Source organism: Ptychodera flava, chromosome 4 (genome assembly GCF_041260155.1).
Source record: "Ptychodera flava strain L36383 chromosome 4, AS_Pfla_20210202, whole genome shotgun sequence".
In the NCBI taxonomy this organism is placed as follows: domain Eukaryota; kingdom Metazoa; phylum Hemichordata; class Enteropneusta; family Ptychoderidae; genus Ptychodera; species Ptychodera flava.
The window spans coordinates 29,847,087-29,861,869 of record NC_091931.1 but is presented as its reverse complement, the minus strand read 5'-3'; the positions used below and the strand labels follow the sequence as shown (position 1 = coordinate 29,861,869).

The 14,783-nt window shown below is 37.4% G+C and overlaps 1 protein-coding gene across 1 annotated transcript; it reads left to right on the top strand.

Annotated features, from left to right (window-relative positions):
• The first annotated feature begins 1,485 nt into the window (after positions 1-1,485).
• On the top strand, positions 1,486-11,413 carry LOC139131429 (N(4)-(Beta-N-acetylglucosaminyl)-L-asparaginase-like). The gene is made up of 11 exons (XM_070697465.1): positions 1,486-1,663; positions 3,054-3,165; positions 4,181-4,228; positions 6,526-6,638; positions 6,895-6,958; positions 7,642-7,693; positions 8,283-8,388; positions 8,549-8,624; positions 9,399-9,506; positions 9,950-10,083; positions 10,656-11,413. Exons 1-11 carry the CDS (start codon positions 1,537-1,539, stop codon positions 10,865-10,867), a joined length of 1,152 nt encoding a protein of 383 aa, XP_070553566.1. The 5' UTR covers positions 1,486-1,536; the 3' UTR covers positions 10,868-11,413.
• The last annotated feature ends 3,370 nt before the right edge of the window (positions 11,414-14,783 follow it).

The window sequence follows — 14,783 nt, the reverse complement described above, 5'->3', positions numbered from 1 at the left end:
GACAGTATCAATTAAATACTTTCAAATTTGGTTCAAACACACTCATTATATATTCATAAAATATGAGAGGAATTTTTAAAACGGTAAAACTCACTTTCCTGAAGCTCAAAACACTCCCGTTTTCGCCAGCACGTCAATTCTGCTCAGCACCACACGAAAATAACAACACAAACTTTGCCGAACATACTTTCGCTTAACAATTGGCGAAAATCCGAAAATTACCGAAGGATTCATGGTCGGCACTCTTCGGAAAAGAGAGGCGAGAGCAACCTGAGGCGAGGCGAACATGGATGGGTTACGTAACCGCTTCACGCCTTAAACAATACCCGTTGCGACTCTATCTATCTTTCTCTATGGTTAGTCAAACTTCGGTAGTTCAATATCTGGCTATCGTTCTTTCGTGTTGCTGACTATTTGTCATTGATTTTGTGGCTGATGATAGCAGTGACGACTATAATCAGCTGTTCATTGTTATTTCCCGGCGGCAAATGTCGCTCAAAATGTTGACAAGCTGTCTAATGAAAGTATTCTGCTGAGATATCGAAATAAACTATTACATGTGTGTTCAAAGTTGTAAACATACGTGTACTTCGATCATGATATTTACATAACAGTGATTTGTACGCATTGCTGATTACATGCTGTTTATCATGATTGAACTATTTTGCAGATTATCTGGTTAAAATCTCCAATTCATCGTATCGAATGTTTAATGGACCAGTAACTTGTATCATATAGAAATAACGGACGACGCGCTGACATTAACGTTTATTGATGGGCAAGGGCGAGAGGAAAGCCAAAAATTAACGGGCGAGGCTTGCCGAGCCCGTTAATTTGGATTTCTTCTCGCCCGCGCCCATAAATAAACGTTAATGGTCAGCGCGGAGTCTGTTATTTCAATTATGTTATCAACGAACCCTGGAAAACTCAAAATTTACAAAAATTATCCGTGCGAACTACAACGGGGCCCCAGATTCTGTAGTGAGTAGTGCGCGCGCTGCAATAATTTTTCAAATCCGGAGATTTTTTTGAAAAGAGCGTCTAAACTTGGCCCACAAATGCTCCATTTTATTTTGTGGTTGATTATGATCTTTCTACAAATCACAATTTTCGTTTTAGCCGTAAAGTTACTATGCTTACGATATTATTCATATTCACGGGCATGAAAACAAACCATTACTGTGTATTTGTTGGCAGTCACGTGGTTTTAGCTTGATCCATTAAAACGCAATGGACAGGGCATGGTAATATCATGGCGTATAAAGTCGTTTATTGGCCCAACCGTCATAAATTGTCAGGCGAACATTAACTGTCAAGATTCACATGTGTGGCAGTTAACGATATTATAACTGTGTATACTACCATGCGACAAACTGACACATGAACGCCTTAGTGTAGTTATTGTTTAAAGAGGCTGTTCACATGACTAATTAACATTCTTGTCACGTAAACTTTGGCTCCTTTCAGAAACAAATTATTGCACTGGTCATAAATATCCATTCACCCTGAAACTTGGCGCACGAACACATTTCAACGATGGATTCTCTGGGCGTTTTTCTTCTCATATTTACAACTTTTAGCGGCAATCCAATGTCTCTAAGCTTGGCTGACGACGTACCAGTTGTCTTGGTAACGTGGGACTTTCCTGAAGCAACTCAGGAAGGTAAGCAGTCTGTTAGCAGTGTTCGAAACAAAAAAAAAACAGTTTAAGGTCCTATGTGGCTGACATGTTCTTCCGACGGCTATTTATACGCCCAGGATCTGTACGAAGTTCGCCACAGAGACAATCTCAAGGTTTACCTTTACCTGGCAGTTTCTGCAATGGTATGGCAATACTGCTATGTTTACTTTCCGTTCATGGTCATTTACACCTCGTCCTCTATTGGATTACAACGGGCGATTGTAAGGATCTCAAACATGTCCCTGACCTCAAAGACATCCCTGACCTCAAACGTATCCCGATACTTAAAGTGCAGTAAGATAGGGTTAAGAGGTAAGATAGGGGTTAAACTAAAGTCTTACAATACCTATCCTATAATAATAAGTCGTCGCTGTTCGGACATCAGCTCTGGTGAATAGAATAAGTTTGGCGGACGAACTAAACATCGTAAATTTAGTCAGATTTTGAGTTCGGCATACTTATTTGTCGCTGGCTCGGAAGAGAAATTAAGGAGCGATGGAATCGGCAGCCTCCAGACCTACCTTTCTGTGGGGACGTACTTTAACCCTGCCCTCCCAGCCCTTGTTAAAGTCGACCCGAATTGTTCATATAGCTTAGCCGGTAAGTTGGTGTTGGCCAACATCTAAGGGAGCATCGGTCCATGCTCAACAAAACAGAAGCAGAAAAAATTCATGGAGACACTTTCAAACCTACGCATGCGGCTTACAGAATGCCTGTTTGATGTGAGATAGGCAGGAATATTGAGGATGAATTTATAAACTTTAATATACGTAGTGTATCTCCCATAATACACCTTTCACATCGTGGCACCATCGGAAAAAATAAATAAATATATAGCATAGCATACGGAGAGGTTATTTATTAGTGATGGCAATGTAAATACCTCAGGAAGTGCGCAATGAGAGGTTGATTTCGAGAAAAAAAAACTATGATTTACTTGCTCAAAAGAAGTCACTTGTACATTTGAACTTTAATCACACGGATTTAAGTTGGGGAGAATGCATAGAAACACGAATATGGATTGGATTAGCAGTTTGTTAGCTTAGCGTGTATGTGAGTCCTTCCTTTACACGGCAGACAGGTTTATTTTGCAAAGACGTAAAATAATTATTTTATCATTAAATCTTACTGGTGTTTAATATTCACCAAACCAGTCGGGTTTTACCTCATGTTTATTCGCATGGCAACCGATATTTGACTCGGTATATCTGTGCGGCACAAAGAAGGCATTTTGTGACTATAAGATAAGTTAAGTACACAATGAACTTTTGTGCTAAAACACAGTGATTGCCATGCATAAGAAAGAAATTTTTCATTTATTTATTTCATTATTTATGGTGAAAACCATTTAATTTGTTTAACCTTTCTTTAGCATGGGACACCATTACCGGCGATGGAAGTGCTGTAGATGCCGCTGAAAAAGCTTGCAATTTCTGTGAACTGGAACCAAGCCTCTGTAGGTTTAGCGTTGGATATGGAAATAGGTAGGTGAAATTGACAAACACCTTCGTTCTTTTTAACCCGAGTCAAACCTCGTCCTCATGATTACGTTTTTTCCCGAAGTCAAGCTTCGTCCTCAAATACGGGACAAGGGTCCAGCCCGACCGTCTAGGGTTTCAATACGTGCTGATATGTGAGAGCGTCTGGTTGTGTAAATGGAACGCGATGCGGGAAGTTTGTGAACCAGTAATTGAGTTTTTTTTATGAAAAATTAATATGCAAATTATTTTGACCCTATTGGCCGAGATAAATCGAACTATTCTTCTTCGTATTGGCAGCCACAGAACCTACGGGGCCGGGGTCAAGCCCCATCGTCCAGGGTTTCAATACCTACTGATATGTGTCAGCGTTTAGTTTTGTAAATGAAGAGCAATACAGGAAATTTGTTAACCCGCACATTGATACTTGTTTCGATGAAACTTTAATACCCAAACCGGCATGTCCCCAAGAAATGTCTGAACATTTACGTTTTGGATATTAAAAATGACGCGGGAATATGAGTTGATCGCGCTCTTTGTGGTGTCAGGGAAGGTCTCGGCCCATGAAATTACAAAATCTGTAAAGATCAGCGTCGTGAATGTTAACTATATTTATAACAATAGTTTTGGAAGCAGCATACTCTAACGAAATATTGCAGCTTTTCAATCAAAGATATCTGAATACTGCTTGAGATACAACTCAAATCTCTCAGCCAAACACCCACGGCGTAGCTGATATCCGCTGCCAAGTTACACCAGCAGAGTATCTATAGAGTAACTGTAAACGTGATTCAATGCTATCCTATTAATCTGAAAAACAGGACTATGGGCCGCCCAAAGTCGTTTAAGGTCTGTACATCGAAGATTTTATTCAGACGTAAGTAAAAATAACGGTAAGTTCAGACAGATTTACATTTTGAAGCAAGAAGAATAAAGCACAGTTTAAGAAGTTGATGGCGACAGCAGTGTTGGTGATATCGATGATGGTAATAGTGATAGATCATTTGCATTTGTCTTTCAGAATTGACGACACTGGGGAACCGACATTAGACGCAATGATAATGGATGGGTATGTACTTTGAGTTATCTTACTCGATTTTCAGCCAGGAGTGAGAGTTCGCTGCGTATACTGTGCAGCGGAAATTTGTCAATCAAACAAAAGGCTGCTTACTTTATAGTGCTATATACATGGAACTCTGTCATGGCTATTTGTGGTACAAATTGACATCATGTATCATAACAAAAATCGTGCAGTATGACAGTTTTATCAAGTTGCATGTAAACAAAAGGTACGGGTTAGCGCACTTATTAACAACATTCTACAGAGGTCAGGAATTCGCTTTCTAATGACATGAGATACTGTTCAAATTACGAATTATCCATGTTTTGGACAATTATCGCACGTTGATATCAGTCCCCACAGTATTAAGAAAGTCATCGCTTCTCCGGACTTGAACAAAGCGCGATGCCCGGACGGTATCTCCGCCTGTGTCATTTAACACTGTACTCTGCACGCTCTTGTTGTCCAACTCCAAATTTTATTCAAATCCGTTTGTCTCAGTCAGTTTCCTACTTAGTTTAAACATGCAAATGTTGTCCCGTGATCAAATCTGGTCGCCGATCAGTTATTCAGAATTACCGCCCCATCTCCTTGGTGCCTCTTTTTGCTAAGATCTTTGAAGCAGTTATTGTTCCTTGTATCTATCAACAAAATAAACCAAATACATCCATCGATCAGCACGGATTTGTTAAAACAAGATCCACTACAGCTAACTTTGTAGCTGACACAGATTTAATCTCAGCTTCATTGAATATTATATCATACCTGACCAGTATATTGATGGCGCAAATACAGCGATCTGATTGGTCGAGACGCGAAAAGAACCGTGGTATATTGATGATATACCACGGCTGGCATACACATGAAGTGAACTGGTCAAAATCGAATGGTATACCGTCGCTGGGTGTGATTTATCGCCATTATATCATGACAGTATATTGAAATTCTGGCGTTTTGATGTCAAAAAACTGATTTTTGCTCAAGCAAAGAGCTCGCGCGTGTAACCTCCACAAATGTAATAATCTCCACAAATGTAATATCAACCACAATTGTAATAAAATCAACCACAAATGTAATAAAATAGTCAACCATTAATGTAACAACCCGCAACCACAAATGTAATAAACAAATTAACCATAAATGTAATAAAACTCAACCATAAATGTAATAAACTTGAACTTGCATATGTGATCATTTGTTTATCGATGCCCTGAGTAAATAATAACTTTAATAAGACTAGTGTCATGTTATTGCATACTTTTCTGAAACTTGGTTTCCTTTCCGAAACACAGAATAGAATACTTTGAGAACGCTATCAGAAAACGGCGAGGTACTGATCAAATCGTTAAATAATGGAAGTGGACCAGCAGTTCTAGACACTGATAATTACATAATAAGGAAGCGTCAAAATAACACGTCAACCAGTGATACCACACAAAGTTTATGACAGATGACTCAGAACAAATATCAGAGAAATATAAAACCTTATAACTGAAACTTACGACACAAAACATGTAGTAAAAAACAATACGAACACTACCTTGAACACAGTAGAACAAAATTAGACATCCTGGCATCCCTAGTGAAGGAATAAACTTCAAGTGGGACAACATAGGAATAAAGACAATCTATCGATTATTCCACACAATTTATCCACTGAAGACGAATTTGAGGAGATTGATTAAGAAAGTACGGCAATTTCGAAAAACGGCGTTAAAGGATCGTAGTGTTATATAGTCTTCCCCACTCTGGAGTAGAGACTGCACTGACACTCAGATTACATCTGTGTTTAGCAATGGCCAGTCAGTTCTGTACACAAAACAGGGAACGTAAAATACACTTTCTAAACACGCTAAACGCAAACAATTAAGAAATGAATATGTGTGGAGTTGCTTTCCTTATTACATCGATCAATGTTTAAGGGCTAATTCCTCAATTGCAACGACAAAATAGATTTATTACATTTATGGTTGACAAGTATTACATTTATGGGTGATTTTTTTATTACATTTATGGTTAACATTTATTACATTTGTGGTTGGTGTCTTTATTACATTTATGGTTGATTTTTGTTACATTTATGGGCGATATTACATTTATGGGTGCATTTTATTACAATTGTGGTTGATGTTACATTTGTGGAGATTATTACATTTGTGGAGGTTACAGCGCGTATGCCAGCCGTGGTATATGGCCAATATACCATGATTCTTTTCGCGTCTCGACCATTCAGATCGCTGTATTTGCGCCATCAATATACTGGTATGATATAATTGGTATTGTATCACACCATCGTTTTTCCACAGCATAACACACGATGTTGGTGCGGTAGGCGGTATCAGACGAGTAAAGAAAGCCATATCAGTGGCCAGAATGGTTATGGAATATACAAAACACACGCTTTTGGTCGGAGATTCAGGTTAGATGTACACCTGTTTCACATATACCGCACTGAAGGGTTTCACTTGAATACTATATTCGTATCTGTGTTCACCCAGATTTCGAGTAAAGCAATCATTATTTGGATATGTATTGTAATGAAATTAACAGTCGAAGACCTGAGAAGCCTTAGACTCTATCATTCAATCAGTTTCCATTTATTACCCATCATGCTTTGTGAAATCGTGCCACCTGTCATTATGAGGATTAACGTAATATCTTCGCAATTTTTGCAGCGTCGAACTTCGCACATACATTCGGCGATTTTGAAGATGAAAGTCTGAAAACAAACAAGACACGGTAAGGAATTTATGCATCTCTATAATGGCACGTATGTGAAAGTTATCAACAAATCAAGTGACAGTTTTGATACAATTGGCCAGTCGTCCTACACATCTTTTATATACATACATATATATATATATATATATATATATATATATATATATATATATATATATATATATATATATATAAAATATGTATGTATGTATGTATGTATGTATGTATGTATGTATGTATGTATGTATGTATGTATGTATGTATGTGTGTGTGTGTGTGTGTGTGTGTGTGTGTATGTATGTATGTATGTATGTATGTATGTATGTATGTATGTATGTATGTATGTATGTATGTATGTATGTATGTATGTATGTATGTATGTATGTATGTATGTATGTATGTATGTATGTAGTATGTATATGTATGTATGTATGTATGTATGTATGAATGTATGTATGTATGTATCTATGTATGTATATATGTATGTACGTACGTACGTACGGTAGAACAACCTTTCCTGAAACTTGAATCAACAAAAATCTTGTGTGTTCAGATCAAAAGTAGAATTGTCAGTTTATATATATATATATATATATATATATATATATATATATATATATATATATATATATATATATATATATATATATATATATATCGAATTTATAATTTATGCTTGATTTGTTATCTCTTACGTACAGGGTCAACTATGACAATTGGAATGAAAATAATTGCCAACCAAATTTCTGGGAGGTAAGCTTTAGGGCATTTTCAGCGTAAAACGATCGAAATTCTGCCAGTGATGTGCGCTTTTTTTGTAGAGATTACAAATCAAATATGCAGAATTCAAGCAGGACGTTATCATTCAAAGCTTAACTATCAGTATTTTTTTTCATTTTATTTTTAACAGTTTGATCTTTCTGTTCAGATTCTTATTTGACTTTTAGATGTCGAAACTTAGGCTGTTCACCTTAATGCAACATGTATCTGTGGTGGCAGACAAGAATTCATTTATTTATCGACAATCCCCTCGCATGATAATATTGATATATATCATACGGAAAGCTTATACCGACAGACTTAAAATGTATTGGTTTCATATATAAAATCAATGAAAACATTATCAAAAGTTACAGTTTATCCGAAATTTCTGCTCATCGACAGATATGTGTATACTATTCAGTGTATTTATTGAGTTGAGATTGGATACGGAAGTTTATTGAGCTTAAAGGTGATTACCACAGTGCAATGACCTTTATTCGAAAAGTAAGAGAAACATGAACCGAGAATCATAGAAATGCGTGAAATGCAATGATCGATGTATACCTTTTTACGCTTACAGAATGTTACACCTGACCCATCGACAAGCTGTGGGCCGTACACTCCAGCACAGCCTCCAAGCAGGGAAACCGCCGCTAAAATAGACAAAGACAATCACGACACTATCGGTAACGGAAACCTGCTTTTCTTGGAAATACACTTTAATTATGTCTAGGTGCCATTTACCAAGAGGAGAAAGATTCGATTTTGATATGTTACCAGTAAAATATATGCTACCAACGCTGCTTACTAAAGCCGGGTTCATTTCTGTGTTACTTCATTGTTCAGGTATCGTCGTTATTGGCAGTGACAAAAACGTTGCTTGTGGAACTTCGACCAATGGACTGAATCATAAGATAGCTGGGTATGTCTGACTCACAAAAGATGAACCTTCTATTCAAGATACTCAATATAGTGACAGTCCGTAGTATAATTTTAATTATTTCTCGAGGAAAAATGTGAATTGGGTACTCAGGCTGTGAACATTGTTAAGGCTGTTAAAGGCACAGTTGCAATTTTCCCTTTGTACAATTCTTAAGCATCTCATTAGTCCATGGAAAATCAAATGTATCATATTGTCCTACTTGCACGAGAAAGTTGAAATTTTACAAACTGAGTAACAGCTTTACGGACGATTTGTTGTAACTTTCATGAACTTGAGTGTTATGATTGAATGTTCAGTTTATGAATGTTTTGAACAAACCAGCTCAAACATTACCCGGAATAACATAACGAAATGTTCTCAATGATTTGTACAATTGCAAACTTTACAATTGTATTTCGTTATAACGGGAAAGCCCAATGCAAAACATTCATAAACCGAACATTCAATTATGATGCTCAAATTCTCCAAATTTTGCGTATAGTTTACTAGTATTTTGATATGCATGGTAACCAGCAAAAAGATTTTAAACTAAAAGATGCACTTTAGTTCGAATCTGAAGGCTATCAATGCTACATGGTGATTAATTATTTATAATGATAAAAACACGCATACGTGTGAGATTATTTCATAATTAACAACATAATCATAGACCCCTGACATGTTCAACATTGTACAATTACAAGGACATTAATTAGCACTTTCGTTCATGGAATGAGCTAATAGCTTCACTTATATCGGTATGTTAAACTCCAGTCGTGTTGGAGACTCTCCCATCGTCGGTGCTGGCTGCTACGTTGACAACGACGTTGGTGGCGCTGCTGCAACTGGAAATGGTGACATTATGATTAGACTACTACCGAGGTATGGAAATTGAAAACTTGTTCAAGTCGTATGACGGAGTGATTTAAAAGCACATTACAACAAGCCAGTGATGGTTAAACATGACATAGTCCTTTCTATTTTACAAGTGACGTATGCAGGTTAACGTGGTGGAGAATGCCCGCCAGCGTATCACGTTTATTTCAATTTTAATGTAAAGCAAGATTTCGGGAAGGATATCTGCTATTTCTCGTATCTAATAATTCTTAAATGTCTTATCGTTAGTACATTGTTTCATCGTCGAATGAACCATAATCTCAATATCGTTCACCTCACGCTATTTACAAGATAACCACTATTGTCAGGTGAATTTTGTTGAAATGAATTTAAATCAGGATTTAAGACGTATCAAACGAGAACTTACTTTGTATCAATTATCTGCAAGTGACGTGCACCATCCTTTGATTTTTCTTATTTTCGTTTAGTTATCAGGCAGTAGAAAACATGCGTCGTGGACTGTCAGCGAAGGAAGCCAGTGCAGAAGCTCTGAGTAGAATTGCGTATAAATACAATGACTTCAGGGGTGCTATTATAGCGGTGAACAAAGAGGGAGACTATGGTTAGTTTGTGACATTACAACTTGTGAAACAGTTGAGCAGAACAATATGAAGTTTTGCGAAGATGTGCTTTTTCTGGGTGAAATATTTTATGGAATATGTCGGTTGCTAGGCTCCGATCCACGTTAAACATGCAATGTTATATTGAGATTTTTATCAAAATCTCTAGCATGGTTTTGTTGTAACCAAGCTTAAGATTAAGATAGATCCGATTCCAAACGGCATCAAAGCTCAGTCAATAATGTAGAGGAAAACATACAAGAAACTCTTCTAGCCCCCCTCCCCCATAAAAAACTAGAATCAAATGCAATGTTTAGGTAAACATTTTAAAGAGGTAATTGGAAAAAAAATATTGAAAGTAATAAAACAAAGGATATTAGAGATGACTAATTTCGTCGCATACTTACACATTCTAGAATTTGAAAACTCTGCTCAAGTTACTAACACAGAATTTTCCTTTGTTAAAGCTATTTAACTCAATTCTCGGAAATGTTTTTGAGGAAAAAAATCATTATGTGTTTCGAGCTTTTGAAACCAGATTTTCATTTTTTTTTTTTCATACTTTGGCAAACAGGAGCAGAGTGTTATGGGTACACAACCGTCGAAATCACATACCGAACCGGATCCATGACAAATATTACGGTGGAAGAGATTCAGTGCACAGTAGAACCCAAGAAACCATCGGTTGGTTCAGGCAACTTGGTTCGACCGAATGTTATCTTGTGTATCGCCTCGCTATACCTGTCTCTAAAGGCATTAACTCTTAAGTATACTTTGCCCTTGTAGTTCAGTGTATTCCCTTACTCATTATATAGCTTCATTCTTACTCGTCCATGGATGTAATTATTATCACATGCTTTGCTTTATAAAAGATATATTGGTCCCTCTGCGAATATTTCTACATTCACCTGTTGCATAATCTTCTGCGTAACTTAGACATTTGCATCGAGAAAACTTGAATTATCGTGGCAAATTTTCTTGATCTGTTGTAGAGGTCATTCGCTTTGACGACAATTTTTATTACGTAATACTATAACTTGTTACGTTTCGCCTAGTGACAATAAGCCGAAAAATCATTAGAAAAACCATAACATTATAATGATATTTACGAAATAGTGTGAGAGGGTCTTATATATCATGATATCTACATGTACAATTAGCTGATATGACGAGTTTACATTTCTTATGCAAATAAGCACAGTGACTGTACAGATAGCATATAGGTGTCTTTACGAAAAAAAAAGGCTAGTAGAAAGAAAGGAAAAAGGAAAAGGGGCAACACCTGTCAATGTATAATATCCACTTATAAGAAATAAGAGGTGTTTTCTTTGACTTCTTTGAGCAACTACTCTGTTTATATATCCCGGCCTCCTCTCGCCAGCTATTTCTTGAAGGGAGACAGTGAGCAGAAATACATGGTAGAGAATCCCGGTATCAATTCCCTTTTCTTTCGTTGCTTGTTCATGGGTGCGTACTACTTGACTTGAAAGTTTTTTTCTGTATCTCAAGTGCAACAAATTATTTATTTCATTTTCATCTGAAAGCCTCGTTTATCAAATTACATTGACGCTAACATCTCCGTCTGTTCTGTCTAGAGGAAGTAAATATCGCGTGCTGCGGGGAGGGAAGTTGGACGAGACCCGTAGGAAGATTTTCATTCAGAGTTATCTTTGACTTAAGGAAAAAGCGATGATGACCAGGGTCAAGTAAAATGAATCTGAATGAAATGAGAAAAATGAAGGAAAACTACAAGCTGTTAGCAACTGCCGTCCTGCCAGGACCTGAAAATTATCCCCTTCCGCCCATTAGTTTTCCTCTCTCAAAACTCTCATCAACGAAATTCTCTGCTGGCCTTTTTCTAATTACATATCTCGCCACTGCCCTCTCCCTCAAAAATGATCCCTTTTCTTTTCGCCGGCTACGACTTTTCCCCGTCCGCCGTCTGAACATTCTACTCCCGGACCATCCGCTTTCCTTCTTTTTCAACTTACTAACATAACTAATGATAAATTTTCCTGTCCTCGAATATTGGAAGGAATGACTTTCTTTTAGCTCGGCTATATCGACAAAGGGACGATTACTGTAGTTGAATTACCGCCATGTATAGATCATGTGTTTGTAATTGAAACTGCACTAAAGTAATTCATTTTAAATACAGTTTTAATACTTGATGATAAAATAAGGGATTTCTGTTGAGAACATTTTTATCAAAAATTTCCCACAAACACCACACCTTAAAGCTTAAATCAAATTATCCATTACTGCACTTTTGGAACACGTACATGATGTACTGCTGCGGGTTAATTGTTGCAGTTTACGTGTGATGCTGCTTGGATCATGAAAAATACTCAGGAGAAGCAAATTCGAATGTATCACAGACTGAACAAGACATCAAAAACCTTTATATCCCCGGTTCCTTATAAAAGCGTTGGTCCACCATGCAAAGCTGACGTTATCTCGTCTAAGTATTTGTAGTAAAACACTTTTCGCGACTCATGAATATGTTATCTCATCGCTCCTATTTATATTTATAAAGGATAATAATTTACTATCATTTATAAAGGATAATAATTTACTATCACATGAAGTTGATATCGTCAAACAATGTAACGGCTTCTATTGGTAACTTTTGATACTCTACGATGGATGCTCTTTTTTTGATTGATTGATTTATTAGCACTTAAAAATAACCATACAGTACAAACAAGAAAAAAGACAAAGACAGAAGTGCTGGGATAACACAGAAAAGTTAAAATCTTATTTCCGCTGTGTATTTAAGCTGCCATCCAAACACGGTTCAGGCAGCTGATTAGTTGCCAGTTGTCCTGGTAACATGAACGTGTCTGGAAACAACTATGGGAGATGAGATATGTCTCTCTTCGTCTCAATACAAATCGAATCAAATGTGCATGTTTGCAATTTGGGTTTGGCGGTCCTCGTCATAAACTGACACTGAGTTTTGATGACGTAAGACAGTCAGCGATTTTAATTTTACCAAAAAAATATTTAAATGCTGTCGTGAAACATCGGTAAAAATGGTTTGTAATGGGTTTATATAAAAACTTCATGGAATGCTCTCGCCCAAAAATGATATCGTGTCCTTCCCTGCGTGAACGCGGCATGAACTCTATGGTATTCATCAACCCAGGAACATCGACCTTCGATGTATCAGCAGTATTTCCTGAGAAAATTCGACTTTGTGAGACAGGATGTTTTCTCCGATTTCTTTGCTCTTCTGGTAATAACTATTGGATGCTGTGTAACTAAGAAGTAATCTGTGAACTGTCGTTTGTAGGAACTTCGTATTAATTGGCTAGTAAAGCAAAAGAGATGTCAAGATTTGTCAGTGTACTGCCACTAGCCGAAAACATATCAGTCAAATAATGTTCCTCAGCTCAAAAAAGTACGACACCCTCAATAAGGGCAATGGAAATGTGCGACAAGGAGATCTATATCATGACAGGTGTCAACAGATGATCACACAGACAGCACCGCAACCGACAGCCTCGAGAACAAGGTCAATCGACGCAGACAGTCCGGCTCTGCTGTTAAAGCCCCCACTTCAATTATCAGATTTATCTAATATAAATATTAGTTACTTGATGAAATATTCAATGGAAAAACAAAAGAATGACAAACTGTTAATGGGCTATTGACACATTTGCTAATGCGAGAACCTGGGATTGAGAAGGGCGCCTTTAAGCGAATTTACACGGACGCTACGTGTAACTACATAACCACCGTGATCTACAGAACGCTAAGGTAGTATACTTGTGTCACAAACGGTATAGCAAACTCAACTGAAGGTCACACAAGAAAACATCATTTCTCCTTTGTTCATCTCCTATTTACTTTTCAGTCACGTAGGACACTGTTACCATACCTTCATGAAAAAGTCACACTCTATTGCATCCTCAACAAGGGCAATATAAATGTGTCTCAAGGAGACCTATACCATGACACGTGTCAACTGCTGAATCCACAGACAGCACCGCAACCGACAGCCTCGAGGACAAGGTCAATCGACGGAGGTAGTCCGGCTGTACTGTCAAGCGAATTGACGCGGACCCTTCATGAAACTTTATTTGTCATAACGCTAAGGCAGTATACTTATGTCACAAACTGTCTTGCAAAACTCATTCAAAGGCCAGACGAGAAAATGCCAGTTCTCTTTTGTTCATTTTCTATTAACTTTTCAGTCACGTAGGCGACCGTAATCGATACGTGAAAATAGTCACACTCTATAGCCATAGTACCAGTTAAGTGCCACTCTCTCTTACGTCTTGCACGATCACTCGTCCAAACAACTTGTCGAAAACAGTCCCTTGAATTATATTGTTAGGGATGTATTATGAAGGTAGAGACCTCAAGATCAATATCAATCATATAAGCTCCCATGACACCGGCGGTCACTTCACTTTTAAACTTAACATAATCAGGGGTAGGTTGCCAGTCATAAAGTTTTACAGAGTTGAGCCGCTCGTGGACAAATCTGTGACAGTATTGAACGTCAAAAGTCAATTTTACTAGAAAAAGCACGGTCCATGACAGACTGAACAAACCCTTTTCATACTATATGTTAACGAACATTCTACTTATTAATCTAAAGGCTCATATATCAAACTACAAACCTTCCGTAAAGCACAACAAGGGTCGCATCAAGAACTACAATCCTTGCCACAAAGTCTGAGCAGCGAAACGT